Below are 17,525 nucleotides of genomic sequence, written 5' to 3'. Positions count from 1 at the left end.
CCTAAACTCAGGAGTGGAACATTTTCCTGCTGTTATGCCCAGTCTGGTCAGCTTGTCATATGAAGCCTTCTGCTCCATGGCCCATCAGTAGCAATGGTTATTACCCAGTCTGAACTGGTTTGATGGTCTCTGGCTGTTGCCAGTAATGATGCATTAATCTGGCAAAAGGCAATTTGACTTTAATAAATTTGACTGACCCTACTGGGCTCAGAGCTGGAGACAAAACCAGCCCAGCCACACGAGGAAGACATTTGTAGTCAACAATGGAATTGTAAAATCTTTTGCAAGGAATGCTACACATTCATAAGAACATAAGAATGGCCATACTGGGTCAGACCAAAGGTCCATCCAGCCCAGTATCCTGTCTTCCAACAGTGGCCAGTGCCAGGTGCCCCAGAGGGAGTGAACCTAACGGGTAATGATCAGTGATCTCTCTCCTGCCATCCATCTCCACCCTCTGACAAACAGACTAGGGACACCATTCCTTACCCATCCTGGCTAATAGCCATGAATGGACTTAGCCTCCATGAATTTATCCAGTTCTCTTTTAAATCCTGTTATAGTCCTAGCCTTCACAACCTCCTCAGGCAAGGAGTTCCACAGGTTGACTGTGCGCTGTGTGAAGAAGAACTTCCTTTTATTTGTTTTAAACCTGCTGACCATTAATTTCATTTGGTGGCCCCTAGTTCTTATATTATGGGAACAAGTAAATAACTTTTCATTATTCACTTTCTCCACACCACTCATGTTTTTATAGACCTCTATCATATCCCCCCTTAGTCTCCTCTTTTCCAAGCTACAAAGTCCTAGCCTCTTTAATCTCTCCTCATAGAGGACCCGTTCCAAACCCCTAATCATTTTAGTTGCCCTTTTCTGAACCTTTTCTAATGCCAGTATATCTTTTTTGAGATGAGGGGACCACTTCTGTACGCAGTATTCAAGATGTGAGCGTACCATGGATTTACATAAGGGAAATATGATATTTTCCATCTTATTCTCTATCCCTTTTTTAATGATTCCTAACATCCCGTTGCACACTGCGTGGATACAAAGAACTATCCACGATGACTCCAAGATCTTTCTCCTGATTGTAGCTAAATTAGCTCCCATCATATTGTATGTATAACTGGGCTTATTTTTTCCAATGGGCATTACTTTACATTTATCCACATTAAATTTCATTTGCCGTTTTGTTGTCCAATCACTTAGTTTTGTGAGATCTTTTTGAAGTTCTTCACAATCTGCTTTGTTCTTAACTATCTGGAGCAGATTAGTATCATCTGAAAACTTTGCCACCTCGCTGTTTACCCCTTTCCCCAGATCATTTATGAATAAGTTGAATAGGATTGGTCCTAAGACTGACCCTTGGGGAACACCACTCATTACCCCTCTCCATTCTGAAAATTTACCATTTAATCCTACCCTTTGTTCCCTGTCTTTTAACCAGTTCTCAATCCATGAAAGGATCTTCCCTCTTATCCCATGACAACTTAATCTACGTAAGAGCCTTTCGTGAGGGACCTTGTCAAAGGCTTTCTGGAAATCTAAGTACACTATATCCTGTGGATCCCCCTTGTCCACATTTGTTGACCCCTTCAAAGAACTTCCAACCAGCGAGCTGCAGAGAGACCCGCAGGAGTCGGAATCGGAACCAGTCCTGAATTCCAAACTCTGGCACTGTGAGGTGCTGAGCACCCGCAAGTCCCAGCAACATCAGTGGGAGTTGAGGACACTCAGCAGTTCACAGGAGGTGTGCAGCATCCCATAGAGACAGGCCCCTGCTGAGGTGCAGAGCTATTGCCGCATGGTTCTGTAGATGTGGGCATCCTGCACAGGCCAATAGGCCACAGGCCATCACTAACTTCACTAGTTTTTGGCGAGCACGCTGGCTGAGGGTGGAGTCCTCCATGGGATCAGAGACAATAGCTTTCTGCTGCTCCAGGGCATGTTCTTGTATGAGCAGCCGCTCCACTTCCATCTGCAGCCAAGCGTCAAACTGGGGAAAGCAAAGAGAGTAGCTGGTCAGCAGAAGCCCTTTAGAAAGCACAAGCTCTTCCCAGAAGGCAGGCCCCCATTCTCACTGTGTGCAACTTCTGATGGGGTTGGTTGTGTCATCCCCTCCACAAGGCAAACAGCTTTGTCTCACTGCTGAGTCTGGATGTAGCTCTCCACCATTCTCCCTACAAGTGAGACAGAGGTGCAGCGCAGTAGTGTAGATACTTTGTACATCGATGGAAGGGTTTTTCTGTCGATGTAGGTAATCCCCCTCCTCGAGCAGCAGCAGGTACATCGATGGAAGAACTCTAACATCAACCTAGCCATGTCTACACCAGAGGTTAGGTCAGCTAAACTACGGTGCTTGAGGGGGTGAATTTTTTCACCCCCCCCCCGAGTGACGCAGTGAGGCTGATCTAATTTGTAAGTGTTGATCTGGCTGTAGTTTACCAGCAAGCCACCTTGCCTGGAGATAGCGTAAGAGATCACTGGTAAATGACCTGGTTTTCTGTCTGGCTAGTCACAATTAAAAACTGAGTAGCCAGGCAAATATACAGGCCAGTTACCAGACAAGCCAGGAAACTTTCAATATCCCAAGCATCTGTCTGTCCCCGGTGGAGGCCTGGAATGCACTAAATGGTCACTATTAAAGACAAATGCAACAGGCCCCTACAAGGGAGGACCACCCCGATCACTGATACAGGCCAGACTGTAGTAAATCTGCTGGCAGAAGGGTGAACACCTGTCTGTCTAACACAGCTAATTGTGTGATATGATACAAAGTAATGCAATTTTATGTAGGTTTTCCCACTCAGGGAACTATTTTAAATGCTATTTGCCATCGGCATGAATCTATCCAGAATATGGACTGCAATGCATTGAAAAGAGAAAGATCCAGGAACTAGCATACAATCAATAATTCAACTGAATATCATTACAGAGACCGGGAGGGAATCAACTGAGCTACTGACAAGTGGGTATTTGTTAGAGTGGAAAGTCCCACCCAGAGTTGTTTGAAACTTCACATAAACTGTTGGGAAGAGGATGAGAGAGAGAACAAACCACACATGACAGATGTGAGTCATGTCACTTCATGCATGTCTGATGCTACTGTAATGAGTATGGTTATAAGAACATACGTAAACAAGGCTCTGGAATAGATTAGACTACAGACTCAAATAGTTCAGTTCTCTATGATCAGGTAAACCTAGAAATATTGGGTCTGAGTAAGACACATAGCCCTCCCTACATCAGCAACCAGCTAAATCACCATTACAAAACATTGATACCGCACCAAAGGTTTACCAGTGCTTTACACAGCAGAACGAAGGCATGCTCCCAGCCTGGAAGAGCCACTGCCTGAGCTAATTGAGTACAATACATCCAAGCTAGCATAGATCACATGTCATACCATACTTCCTTGCATAAACTTCCAAATGCTACACACCAGAAGCATGCTGAGTGTTCTGCTGCACCAGGCACTTAGATAACCATTTGCTGCAGAGATCAGGCACAATGTTTATGCCTTTGTCTCATCCCTCTCTTGGCTGTGCACGTCTCTGGGCTCAGTCTTCCAGTGTTTACTTGCACAGTTAGTCCTTCTGGAAGTCAGTGGGACTACCCAGGTCAGTATGGGCTGCAGGATCAGGCCATGTATTATTGAGATTGTTACATTTTCTGAATAGAATTATCAGATGCAACTAGAGTAGTTACAAACTGTAGGCGTATTCCCCGTGGCAGGTGACTGTGGTGGTGGATAACCTACCAAGGATGCAGCTGTAGTGACACAAACTGGATAGAGTGTCAGTCACCCCATGGAGGTGGTGGCATTAAGAGTCAGTACACGCCAAAATAAGGGTGGCTGCAGAGGGGTGTGGCCAGGGCAGCAGGAAGCACTTAAAGGAAACAGCAGCCTTTCTTACCATGGTGCCAGAATGGTCCGTTGATAGCTCTGCAGCCATTGCATCTGGGTGGCCAAGTGCCTCATTTCTCTGAGTCGCTCCTTCCATTCTTTGTTTTGCCTCCTTGAGGATATTCTCATATCTTTCATTTCCTGTAGGAGGAACCAATGGGTGGTCAGGAAAAAAGCATGGGTTATACACAGATTCTACCTCAGTTACACCCAGGAAACCTCAATGAACCCTACCATGGCCCCCCATCTCTCAAACCCACCGAGGAAAATGCAAAAACAGTGCATACTTCCTTCCCTACAGATTAGCTCTCTCCTCCTGCAGCTCTGCCATCAGTTCTGTTCTCTCCCAATTAGGTCCAGCGCTTATGATCTCTGCTCAACCTCTGATTTTCTTCTCAAAACTCCTCCCCTGCTTCTGTCCTCCTCCCTTCCCATTTAGGAACTTGCTCGTTCCTTCATAATCAAAATAGATACAACTGGCAAGAGCTCCTGCCCTGTCTTCTCCATCCCCTTCCCCTTCTCCATCTTCCCCCCGTCTGACTCTTCTTATCCCTGGATCACCTGAGATGGCTTCTCCCTGTGCTGATTCCCGCCAGATCTGCCTCTCCGACTCCATGTGTTTGCACAACGGTCACTGCCTCTCAACCTCGCTGTCCTTCCTCCAACTCAAGCTAAGCATGACCCAGAGCGAGCCCCCTCATCTTTCCTCGCAGGCTCGCTCCCTTCCTCCATTGTCCTCCCTGTCACTGAAGCAAACAACCTCAATATCTGATTTGAGTCCTCTCTTCTCCCCACAAACCCCATTCAGGTTATTCCTAAATCCTTTCGGCTTTTCCTCTCCAGCATCTATCCCGTCCTTCCCTCTATAGCTCTGTGGCTAAATCTCTTCTCCATGGCTTGGGGTCTTCTCCTGCCTTGACTATACCCAATCTCCTCCTCTCTGGCCCCCAGCTCCCCACCTCCCTCTCCTTCAGCACATCCCAAATGCTGCTGTGAAAAAGACCTCCTCTCACACACCATGAAGAGCATGTGTCTCCCTCTCTGAATCCCTCCATCAGTCCCATTCATCTTCTTCCTCAATATAAGTGTCTCATTCTCACTGAGCTGTACCCCTCCCTGCCACTGTTCCACCGTACCCCACAACTTCTTGCCCACCTGGACCCTCTCTGGGCCATTATTGTATCACCTGGCTCTCTCAATGGTACAGTCTCTGGGGGAGAGACCACATCCTCTCCTGCATTTGCTGCCATGTTAGTGCTCAGTAAATACCACATGCCAATAGCAGCGGTTGAAAGGTTGAAGATTTCGTTAATAATCCCGAGCCAATAGACAGAGCGGGGCCAAACAACCTGACTAGTGCTAAGATTGAGCTTGATAAGTTTCTCCGATGGAGTTGCCTGCCATAGCAGGAAGTGGACTCCATGACCCAGGAGGTCCCTGCCAGTCCTATGGTTCCCAGAACCTACATGTTCTTTGGAAGTACATGTGATGGTGCCCGATGAATGCGAGGCAAGGAAGTACTGGAGAGAGCCTTCAGCAAGTGTCTGGAACTGAGCAGAAGAGGGAATGGTGGGGAGGGGGTCCCTACCTTTGATGTTTCTGGGAAGATCCAGGCAGATCCTGGGGAATGTTCCCTCTCCTTTCAAGGTGATGCTCTCTGGCTCCAGGTGGGCCACCTGTATCTGGAAGGTCTGCTGGAAGACCTCAGGCACGCCAGGCAGGTAATAGACCTTCAGCACCTGTTCTTTTTCTGGTTCAATGTAACCCTGTAGCAGGTGGGAGACAGCCAGGACATGGTACCGGGCAGAGGGTTCACTGAACACATGGGGATGCTGCCACGAGCTGGGATGGGGGCAAGAGGTGAGGAAGGGAGGGCATCGAGCTGAAGCAAACAGAACAAGTGAAGTTGCTCTCACTGGATTCAAGCGACGTACTGTAGCTTCCATAGACCCCAAAGCACTCATAAGCTCAAGCCTCTGTGTCAGAATACACCATGAGGCCTATCCTGTCAGACCATTACTAATGCAGGACTGGTTGTGCCCTGGGTGTCTTCAGGCATGCTACAGGGTGCTGCTCTGCAGGCAGCATCCCCTGTACGACTGCTGGCTCAATTGTGGCTCAGAAAGGGGTCAGAGTATGCCCAACCAGCTACATAGCCCCCCTTTTACCCCACTCCCTTTCAGGCAGCTTGCACCCAAGAGGGTAACAGCAAACAGGGATCAGTCCCTGTGCCTCCACCCCCATCCACATTGCACAGGGCTGTGAGTGGGGGAAGAGAGGCTGCCTGTGCCCTTCACACTTGGTCACCCAAGCAGGCCCACAGCTAGGTATTAGGCTTGGGAAAGTCTTTTCTAGGACAATACTTCATTCCTGCTGGCAAAGGGGAAGTGTTTTCATTCACCTGCATGGATTTCGAAGTGTGGCAAACCACTGCAGTAGCTGGACACATCATAGAATATCAGGGTTGGAAGTCCATCCCCTGCTCAAAGCAGGACCAATCCCCAACTAAATCATCCCAGCCAGGGCCTTGTCAAGCCTGACCTTGAAAACCTCCAAGGAAGGAGATTCCACCACCTCCCTACGTAACCCATTCCAGTGCTTCACCACCCTCCTAGCGAAAAAGTTTTTCCTAATATCCAACCTAAACCTCCCCCACTGCAACTTGAGACCATTACTCCTTGTTCTGTCATCTGCTACCACTGAGAACAGTCTAGATCCATCCTCTTTGGAACCCCCTTTCAGGTAGTTGAAAGAAGCTATCAAATCCCCCCTCATTCTTCTCTTTTGCAGACTACACTATCCCAGTTCCCTCAGCCTCTCCTCATAAGGCGTGCTCCAGCACCCTAATCATTTTTTGTTGTCCTCCACTGGACATTTTCCAATTTTTCCACATCCTTCTTGTAGTCTGGGGCCCAAAACTGGACACAGTACTCCAGATGAGGCCTCACCAATGTCGAATAGAGGGGAACGATCACGTCCCTCAATCTACTGGCAAAGCCCCTACTTATACAGCCTAAAATGCTGTTAGCCTTCTTGGCAACAAGGGCACACTTTTGACTCATAGCCAGTTTCTCGTCCACTGTAACCCATAGGTCCTTTTCTGCAGAACTGCTGCCTAGCCGCTCGGTCCCTAGTCTGTAGCGGTGCATGGGATTCTTCCGTCCTAAGTGCAGGACTCTGCACTTGTCCTTGTTGAACCTCATCAGATTTCTTTTGGCCCAATCCTCTAATTTGTCTAGGGCCCTCTGTATCCTATACCTACCCTCCAGTGTATCTACCAACCAACTAGGTTGCTGGGCTGGAATTGTGCAGGGTGCACATTTCAACACAGCAACATAGTGGAGAAACTCAGCCTGTTCAGTCAGAGGAAGGGTGGCTGAGAGGCTAAGCTGCTAGCCTGGGCGAGGGGGGACCCAGGTTCAATTCCTTTCTCTGTTACCAACTTCTTGTATGCCCTTGTGAAGGTCTGTCTTCATGGCAGCTGGGAGGTATAATTCCCACTTCAGGGAGATGTACATACTCCAGCAGCATGGCCCTGGTGGCACAGGTTCACCACCCAAGGATGTAGCCAGAGGGTTGGGAGTGTCTGTATGTGGGTGGTGAGCCCACGCCGCTGCACTGTTATTTTTAGGCACTAGCACCAGAATGTTTGCCCAAACTGGGGATTACACTTTCCAGCTGCTGTGGCGATGTTCCCTTAGTCTCTCTGTGCTGCAGTTCTCCATCTGTCAAAAAATGGGGATAAGAGCATTTCCCTGACTCTCAAGGGTGCTGTGAGACTAATGACAAGAAAAAGATGGCGAGGTGCTCAGATACTATCGATAAGTACACGTGACAAAGTGTGGCATCACCTAGAACCTATTGAACCTGACAAACCCCATTCCCTAACATGGATCTTTTATTGTATCCCCCTTCCCACCGCTCCAACAGTTAACATCCAGGCCCTGATTGTCACTATCTAGAGGCCCATTTGCACAACTATCACTGCCTGCACACTTACAGCATGTGCATGAGTAAATGAGGGATGATGCCTGTCCACTTGGCTAGATAACAGATGGCTGTCAAGGACTCTGGCCATCACTTTAGGAATACAAGGGCCTGAATGCGTGGGGAGGTTTTGCCTGAGCTGGCCCAGAAGGGGAAAATCACTCTGCGCTATGGGGTCAGAGTCATGTCCTTGGTTTCTATAATAGCAAAGGGCAGAATCAAGGTCACTGATCTTCACTACTCCACAGCAGCAGACATCACATGATCCACTCCTCCCAATAGCACCGAGGGGGAAGGACCAAGAGAGGCAGAAATGAGAAAGGACACATCAGCTCTGGGGTAGGACATTCAATGGACTCAGGGAGCAAAAACAGGGGCAACTCTAGAAAAATGTGCTGGGATATGCTGAGAGAGAGGCTGAAATGCTTAGGAAAGTGTTAAGTGCCTGAAGGGATGCTGGTGTCTCTCCAGTGGGCTGCATGGTGTTTTTTGTTATTATTTGTATTACAGTAGGGCCTACAGTAATACAAGCAATTGAGATCACAGCCCCATGGAGCAGGTGCTATACACATAAAATGAGAGACAATCCCTGCCCCAGAGAGCTTATAGTCCAAATAGACAAGGCAGACAATGGGTGGAAGAGGAAACTGAGGCACAGAGCAGGGACGTGACTAGCCAAGGTCACACAGCAGGTCAGTGGCAGAGCCAAGAGCAGAACCCAGATCTCCTGAGTCCCCAGCCAGTGCCCCATCCATATAACACACAGCATCCCCGAGAGATGCATGCTTTTTAGATAGCAAAGTGTAGTTTGGGAGCAGGAAGTAGCATTATTGGAGAAATGGGCTAAGGCTTAGATTTGTGAAGGTATACAGGTGTTGCTGCATTCAGCGTTGCAACAGCTAACTCAATTAGGAGCCTAAATTTCATTTCAAAAGGAATTTAGGCATTTAGGAGCCAAAACCCCATTGAATTTAACACCTACCTGGGTAAATCACTTTGAAAATGAGACTAAGGCTCCTGAATCAGTGAGGCACTGCAACGCTGAATGCAGTAACACCTGAGTACCTTTAAAAATCTGAATCCAAATGACAGATCAGCAGCTGGTGTATAGAAGTTACCTAGATATTTACTTAAACTAAAGGATGGTGAAGGGAGGAATATAAGAGAGTCCATTTCAGAGACCAAGGGTATTTTCTTACCAGCAAAATACAGGAGCCAGTGGGGAAAAGGGAGGAGCAAATGGAAATGAAAAGCTTACTGTGTTTTGTACAGATCCCATCCCTGGAGCACATACAACCTAGGGCCATATTGGATGCAAACACCCTAGGCAAGCATGTAATTCTAAATGCAGAGGCCCCTGAGCCGCAGGATCATGAAGTTGGTCTGGAAAGGAGACAGTTCTATCAGCAGAGATAGCAAAGAGCAAAAAGCAGCCAAGTCAATGGCTCTTCTCTCATGAATTCCAGGCCATCTGTAGGGGGTGTGGGGGGTGGGGGGTCGCCCGAGAGAGCAGTGTGATTGAGGAGAGTCAGTGTGCACTCCAGCATAGGCACCTAGTCCTTCATTAACTCGCTCCGATACACTGAAGCTATCACGGTCATAACAGATCGGCAGTAGCCAGTGGACATCGTGTAGTTAGCACTGACAAGGCAGCACCTCGGAGAGGAATAGCAACAAGAGCCTGCAGAATAGCAGGTAAGAGAAGACGTTGGCTTCCAGAGGTAACTCTGAAGGAGAGCTGTCCAGCTGCAGGGCTGGTAGGTGCTGTAGCCTTTATAGCTCATGTAGGGTCAACATCTATGAGAAAACCAGGGGATCTCCTTAATGTGGGGGGATCCCCTTTTTGCTGCTGTGTTCCTCCCTGCCTTGCCCCCAGCACCAACCGCTATCTTTCCTTGGCTCCCCGTGCACTCATAACCCTGGTCGGGGGGCAAGGAGTGTATATAGCAGGTAGCAATGCTGCTCTGAGCAGCAGGAAACTTTTGCAGGGTTGATTGGCAGCCTTCCACGCAGAGTGGCTATTCCCTGGCTCTGGTAGCCCCAGACCTAGAACCCCCCTCAGGCAGGGTCTGTCAGACAAAGGTACTGGCCTCTGTGCAATCGGAAGGTACTGGTGGGTAACTGATTTCCCCTCCTGTGTCACCTTTCAGTCCCATTTCTATGGAATTTCCTCAGCTTTGCTCCCCACAGTGCTGTGTTGGGGGACAGAATCTTTGTTCAACAGAGCAATCAGCCAGCATGCTCACTGGGCAGAGAGCAGTGGAAATCCCTGGGGAACACAAACACAGCACTTAGTAAAAAGACAGCCAGACCAGGTCCTTGGCTGTGTTAGCAGAGGAGCAGCAGCTGTTACAAAGCACGTAGCCCCCATACAGGATCCCGGGCAGTCCTGCTTGCTGTTCTTCCGGCAGGAGATCACAGTCTCAGAGAGGCGGCAGCAGAGGGCATCAGAGACTCATCTGTGTGAGGATACCAGGCTTCATGAAAGTTACATGGAAATATTAGAGCCATTTGGTTTCCTCTCCTTGGGAAAGAGGAAACTTGAAAGAAGCAATAAACCTGAGAGGTACATTAGTCACACTGCCGAGGGGGACAGAGAGGGGACATCACTGCAACATGAGGGGCAGGCTATGGCTTTCCCAGACCTATACAGAGGCAGTTAGATGGGGCCTAAGAGGCAAGCACTTTACTAGGGCTTCTCCTTGCATGTGGAGCTGAGCAATCTGCTTAATGGCATGGACTGGTTCCCCCCCTGCACTGGTCCTGCTTTGTGGGCAGGTGAACAGGAGAGAGGGATTGGCTCCAACTCCTCCTGGCCACCTCTAGCCGTATTCTTTAATGGTTAATAATTGTATTGGTTGTCAGTGGATACTAATGTAATGAGCTGGAGGAACAGGGATCTAGTCTAGTCTAGTTACTGCTAAGGAAAAGAAAAGGCTAAGTTAGCTCTATGGGCTACAGCCCCTAACATCCTGCTGCCCAGAGCACAGAGACTGTTCTGGTGGGGGCCCATTGCAGAGTCATGGGAGCAGGGGAAGGCCTTCCAACCCCCATCCTGCTGCACAAGGACCATCAGGATCTCAGACAGTACTTTGCCCTAAGGCAGTGGTTCCCAAACTGCGGTTCGCAAACCCCTGGGGATTCGCAGAACGTTACAGGGGGTTCACCAGAAAAATTTCACTAATGGCGGCTAGAGGACCCCGGGCATTGGAGGCAACAGGTGGGACCTGGTTGCAGGGCAGACAGCCTGAGCCCCAGGGAGAGCGGGGCAGGGCAGCTGGGGCTGGCAGCCCAAGCCCTGCCCCTGTGAACAGGGGAGCCAGCAGCCCAAACCCAAACGCTCCGCATGGGGCTGGCAGCCCAAGCCCCAGGGGGAGTGGGGCTGGGCAGTTTGGGCTGCAGCTCGAGCCCTGCCCCCGTCAGTGGGGGAGCCGGCAGCCCAAACCCCAGTGCTCTGCACGGGGCTAGCAGCCCAAGCCCCATGGAGAGCGGGGCCCGGCAGTTGGGGACAGCAGCCTGAGACCCAGTGGTCAGCGGGACCTGCAGCCTGAGCTCAGTGGAGCTCAGTTGACCAGGGCGATCAACGGGGTCCAGCAGCTGGAGCTCCACGGAGTGCGGAGGAAATTTAAACTTAAATCCCTGGAAATATTAATTTTTAGGAGGGGGTTCACAAGATTGCACAATTTAGTGAAAGCGGTTTGCGGGCTGTTAAAGTTTGGGAACCACTGCACTAAGGGGAATGAACACAAGCTGCAGGCAAAGCCCATCAAAGCAGAGAACACAAGTGAGTGCAGAGGAATGCAGGTTTGTGTCTAGTGGAGGTGACTCAGAAGTCTGCTGAGAACGCAGCAGTGTGAGAGAAAGAAAAACTGAGCAACAGAGATACACTGGGCTTTCCTCACTCCGGAAATCATCTCTGGGTCCATAAAAACAGCAAGGACTGTTCCTAAACTAAATGTGCCAGTACAGGTATACTCCTGAGCACTTGAAAGAGACACACCAGCACGGCTCATGCAGGAGTGGGTGGATAAGCTGGCATCTGTGATTGGGCAGGTGGGGAAGCAGTATATCTTGCTGGGTTACAGACCAGGCTCTGAGACTGGCTGGGCTGGGCTGAGCAATGTGACCTAGGTTCTGCTGTGAAGAAAAAAGAATCTGTGCAATCCAAGTTCCATCGTCAGCACAAACCCAAAGCTCCCAGCAGCCAGAGCTCAAAGTGTGACCAAAGCACTTGAGCTGCCTGCAGCTGGTCGTTTGATGGAGAAGCTTCCTGCCACTCAGAGCATATTGAGGGAGTCTATTAAGGAGCACGTCCATTTGACCTTCACTAGCTCCCAGTAGCTATAACCTTCCATCATCTCCCCTGCTGGATTTACATCCTCACTCTCTGGCAACACAGCTAGACAATTGCCCTTGCTATGCCAAGGAGGGGGCTTCTCTTAGGAATGGTGATCAGCCCAGTCGCCAGCACTTGTGGGGCCTCTGCTGGGCACTGCCAGGATTTTAATTCTAGCCCCTTAGGGCTCCGTCCATCTGTCACAGATACTTACAGTGACAGGCAGGATCAGTGGCACTCCTGGCGGAGGGTTGTCGACTGAGGCCTGGCTCGTGTTCAGAACCATGTACCCAAATCCAACCTTCCCGTTATTGCACAGCGTGATTTCAGCTTCAATAACTTGGTCAAATAGCTGAGTGGAAGAGATAGGAACAGAAGTGTCAATGTCAAGGCTTTTTTTCAGATTTGCTTCCCACAAACTCATAACACGCAGACAAGGGGATATTCAATGAAAGCAAGAAACAGAAAATTCAACACCGGCCCAAAGGAAACAGTTTTTGAAACAGTGCACAACTAGGCTGTGGAACTCATCACTACAACATGTTGCTGTGGTCACAAGCTCAGCAGGAATCCAGAACAGACTCGATATTCTGTAAGAACATGCAGACTTATGAGAGAAAGGATTAAAACAGCAATCAGGAACAAAGGAAGAGTTTTGGAGGGGATGTAAATCCTCCTGGCTTCAGGGCATAAACCAGCTTCTAACTGATGGGAGTATTTCCTGTTGGAAGCTTGTCCCATAACTACCTGATTCAGGGTCCTGCACCTTCCTCTGAGGCCTCTGAGCGAATGTCAGAGACAGGACACTGGCCTGGGTGGCCCTGGGGTCTAATCCAGCTTGGCAATTCCTATCTGGCAAGCAGGAGAAGCTGTGAACGAGCACAGAAATACCTGGGAGATCCCCCTCAGCTCCAGAAAACATGAACATTTCCTATTCCTTGCTGCCATTTTCCAAATGTGCCTCTTTTGGGAAAGATAAGATAGGTGAGATATCTGTTATTGGACCAACTTCTGTCGAAAGCTTGTCCCTTCCACCAACAGCAGTGAATCCAATAAAAGACTGACTCACCCACCTTTGTCTCTCTCATAACCTGAGACCAACATGGCTACAACACTGCCAACAATTTCTTTTGGAAGACAGTCCTGTGTTTCGGACTCCCTGGGTCAAACAGATCCCTGGGGTAACTCCCCTGAAGACAAAGGAGATAGATTGGGGCAGATTTGGCCCATTCCAGTGATAGCATAATCCAATGTATGTGATGTTAGTTGACGTTATTATTTTAATAATGAAGGACGGTATCATTTATCCGCAGGGAAAACATGTTTTTTTAATGTGGTAAACCCTGGATTCTGTCCAGCACTGCTTGGATGAGGCTGGAGGATGTATACTGGAAAATGCTCCTATGCCCAAGTATTTTTGGAACCTGCAGTGGTAGGAAAAGGAATACAAAAGGTGCATTAACATCTAAAGAGATTCGATAATAATCTCTTTGGTCTTTTTTAGTTGGTTTAAGTGAAACAGTGGTTCTTTGAGTTTTGATTCTGATATCTGAGTCTCACACCATTTAGTCTACAATTACTGGGTTCTAGTTAAAAACACTATTAATGGTGAAAAGGCAACAAAGAAAACTGAATGACTGGTTAAAGGAAAGGAGCTCAATTCATCTGTGGTGCTTAAATACATGGATGAAACTGCCCCACTGCCTTTAATTTGTTTTCAGGCATTTGCAGAGATAGAGGAACAGATCAAACCAAATGTCACTTATTACTAAATGCTCTCCTACAGACTCTGAAGGCATGTCATGAGTCTCCAAACTCCTCCTCCTCTGTGGTTTTCCTCTGCATGGTCAAGGGAGCTGGTCTCTTCCATCAAGGGTTTATTTTTCCTTCATGTGCAAGTTCATTAAAGCCCCCCTACAACACAGAGTATGTTCATGCTGCTTCCTACTTTACCAGCAGAGGAATACCATGCACAGGACTGATCATGGCATGAAACTGATTGACCATCACCAGTGACACTGGAGTTAATGGATAGAATCATTTTTCCTAAAAGGAACAGCAATCTTACTTCCATTGCTTCCCTTCTGCTAAGCCCAAGAACAGTAGATACCAAAAAGATGCAGGGCTTCATGATGGACAAACTCTGAAGAGGTTATGCTGCCCACAAGAGAGAGGTTGTTGGGATACAGGTGCATATTATGCAGAGGAGGTTCTACTGACAGTGAGAGTGGAGCTGTGAGGGGCTGTATAACAGTGTCCAGAGGTAGGGGCATCCTGTCAGAAGGGGACACTGACAGCACGGATGATGGCACATCCGGCCAGTTGAATGGAAGTTGGTGGCTCTGAAATGCAGGCCTCTCCTGTGTTTTACCTGTAGCCCATAGTCAATCTCCTTTATGTCAAAGGCGTAACTGATGAGCGAAGCCTCTCCACTCAGCACGATCTCATAGGTAGGGCCTCCCTCGACTTCGCACAGCGCCTTGGCCCGGGCAGTGATGTCAGCGTGACCATAAAAGGTGAATGAGACCTGCTGACTCTCATTGGGTTGCAGCATTCCATAGAGGGGCAAGATGTCAAACACCTGGTGGGGGTGGGGTGGGGTGGGGTGGAGAGGGTAGAGCAAGGCAGACATGACACAGTTAAACATTTCAAAGTGTAGAAATCAATGGTTAGCAACTTCAGAAGATCCTTCATTCTTTCAAATGCCCTGGCATTCTACTCTGCATAGCAGTTGTTTAGAGCAAGGCACAGACGATACTAGATCCTCCAGTGGGGCTGGCACAAATGGAACGATTCTAATCTCTGGCTTACAACCACCCTGATCTAAATTGAAAGGGCATAGGGCATACGTAGTCTCCATAGTCACTAAGACAGCATTAGTGCAGTCTTGGAGACCTATGGGTGGCAGAAAGTCCTCTCAGGTGAGGTTCCTCTTCCTTGGAATTCCCAGCCCTTGAAGGGACTTCAGACAGAGTAAGAGTCAGCAGAGCCCAATGTGAGACACAGTGACTCAGTTCAGCTTATTCTGAACACTCTTGATTTTGTTCCTGTGTGGTGGGCTAGTCTCCATTACAGTGCTAAGGCAACAACCGAATCGTTATTATTAACCAATTAATTAATGAAGGGATGAGTATTGAAGTCTTTACACTCTATCCAGGCAAAACTTTTATTGAAGTCAGTGAAAGTGAAGTCAACGGGAGTATCCCCTCAGAAAGATGTTACTGCTCTTCAGAAGAAAGTTTCTAAAAGATACATAGACTTTAAGGTCCATGAGACTGAGGCCTGGTCGACACTTGGGAGGAGGGGGAGATTGATCTAAGTTACGCAACTTCAGCTACGTGAATAACGTAGCTGAAGTCGATGTACTTAGATCTACTTACTTAGTCTTCACTGTGGTAAGACGACAGCTGACGCTTCCCCCTCGACTCCGCCTGCACCTTTCGCTCCGGTGGAGTACCGAAGTCGACGGGAGAGCGCTTGGCAGTCGATTTATTGCATCTAGACTAGACTCGATAAATCGACCCCTGCTGGATCGATTGCTGTCCGTCGATCCAGCGGGTAATGTAGATAAGCCCTTAGAACCAGTTAACACATATTGCAATGATGGCAGCATCGTACATAGTGTGGTATAGAACAGTTTGTTTGCTACAGTCTGCTGCTGTGTCCCTGGGAATGATCCTTAGAAGTGAGGCAAGAGACAAGGGAGTGAGAGAACAGTCTTAAATCCAGTGAATCTCCTGCTTACTTCTTCCACCCCTGTTGCAAGAAGGTCTTCTGACTCCGCAAACCACAGTGATTCCTTGAGCTCCGCCGGGCTCAGAGTCAGAGAAATGCCTTCCACCTCATCAGCACCCCCGATTAGCATCTAGGAATCAAGCAGCACAAGCTAGAGCAGTGGTTCTCAACCAGGTGTACGTGTACCCAGAGCTCTTCCGGAGGTACATCAACTCATCTAGATATTTGTCTAGTTTTACAACAGCCTACATAAAAACACTAGTGAAGTCAGTACAAACTAAAATCTCATATGACTTGTTTATACTGCTCGAAATACTATACACTGAACTGTATGGTTCACCTGTGCAACCACAGCAATGAAGCAGGCAATGCTGAATACACTACAATATTTATATTCCAATTTATTTATTTTATAATTATATGGTCAAAATGAGAAAGTCAGCAATTTTTCACAGTACTAGTGTGCTGTTACACTTTTTTTTTATGTCTGATTTTGTAAACAAGATGTTTTTAAGTGAGGTGAAACATGGGGCACACAACACAAATCAGATTCCTGAAAGGGATACAGTTGTCTGGAAAGGTTGAGAGCTACTGAGCTGGGGCAAGCGAACTGCCACTCCCAATCTTGAGCCCACCCCTTCCTTTTCACAACGAACACTATAGTCATTTTGCTCCTGGTTGGGTCTGTCTCTGGACATAGCATGTCTGCTGCATACATTATTGTATTGCACATACATAGGGACATTGTATTGTATTGCACATATATAGGGACATCTCATCAAAAGGCAAAGGCCTGGACCCAGGTTCAGAAAAGTGTGTGCACACAATGGATGTGCAAAAGAAACAAGAGGCGTAGTGAGGTCCATACTTAGCTACTAATATATGCATTTACCTGGTTCACCTGTGCAACTGTAACCCACACACCTCCTGGGTGTGGTGTTCGTCCTATCTAATGGCATTGAGACCACTTAGAGAGAGAGATATGAGTCTGCTCTATAGCCTTAGTTAAGAGGCAGTTGGCTTTTAGCTCATGTGGTAGAGGCTCATGCACTAAGCTCCAGAGCTCCCCAGTTCAATCCTGCCTGCCAACAGGCAGGGTCTGTTGGTTGTACATAACCACGGCAATGAAGTAGGCAATGCTGAATATACTACAGGCCTGTATTTGAAAACAAGGCTCACAATGTATTTATGGTCACTGAGCACCATTTTTCCCAGTCAAGAGAAAATTTCCAGAGTGAATACGCTGTAATGATAGTTAAATTCTTATCAGTGACTGCCTGCTGACCCTTAACTAGAATGTACTGCAAACTTAACTTTGCCACCTCTTGAATTCTGTGTGCTTCACAATGTCATAATGATAATATCCAGCTCTTCTCCACTATTTTTCATCAGTCAACCTCAAAACAAAGGAAGTCAGTAGCACTACCCCCATTTTACAGGTGGGGAAACTGAGGCACAAGAAGGGAAGTGACTTGCCCAAGGTCACCCAGCAGGCCAGTGGCACAGCTGAGAATAGAACCCAGATCTCCTGAGTCCTGTGCTCAATCCACTAGGAAATAC

General features: G+C 48.1%; 1 protein-coding gene across 4 annotated transcripts in view; it reads right to left on the bottom strand.

Annotated features, from left to right (window-relative positions):
• HYDIN (HYDIN axonemal central pair apparatus protein) overlaps positions 1–17,525 on the bottom strand; it is a 450,179-nt gene that overhangs the window by 128,731 nt on the left and 303,923 nt on the right. For all 4 annotated transcript variants that reach the window (XM_043494938.1, XM_038368829.2, XM_038368830.2 and 1 more), the window contains exons 26-31: positions 15,976–16,095; positions 14,602–14,811; positions 12,445–12,582; positions 5,496–5,673; positions 3,918–4,048; positions 1,863–1,996 (exon numbers count right to left, since the gene is read on the bottom strand). In XM_043494938.1, coding sequence (XP_043350873.1) covers positions 1,863–1,996; positions 3,918–4,048; positions 5,496–5,673; positions 12,445–12,582; positions 14,602–14,811; positions 15,976–16,095 — 911 coding nt within the window. The remainder of the gene's footprint in view (positions 1–1,862; positions 1,997–3,917; positions 4,049–5,495; positions 5,674–12,444; positions 12,583–14,601; positions 14,812–15,975; positions 16,096–17,525) is intronic.

The sequence above is a fragment of the Dermochelys coriacea genome, chromosome 12, assembly GCF_009764565.3.
Source record: "Dermochelys coriacea isolate rDerCor1 chromosome 12, rDerCor1.pri.v4, whole genome shotgun sequence".
Classification (NCBI taxonomy): domain Eukaryota; kingdom Metazoa; phylum Chordata; order Testudines; family Dermochelyidae; genus Dermochelys; species Dermochelys coriacea.
This window is presented reverse-complemented; position numbering and strand designations above follow the sequence as displayed.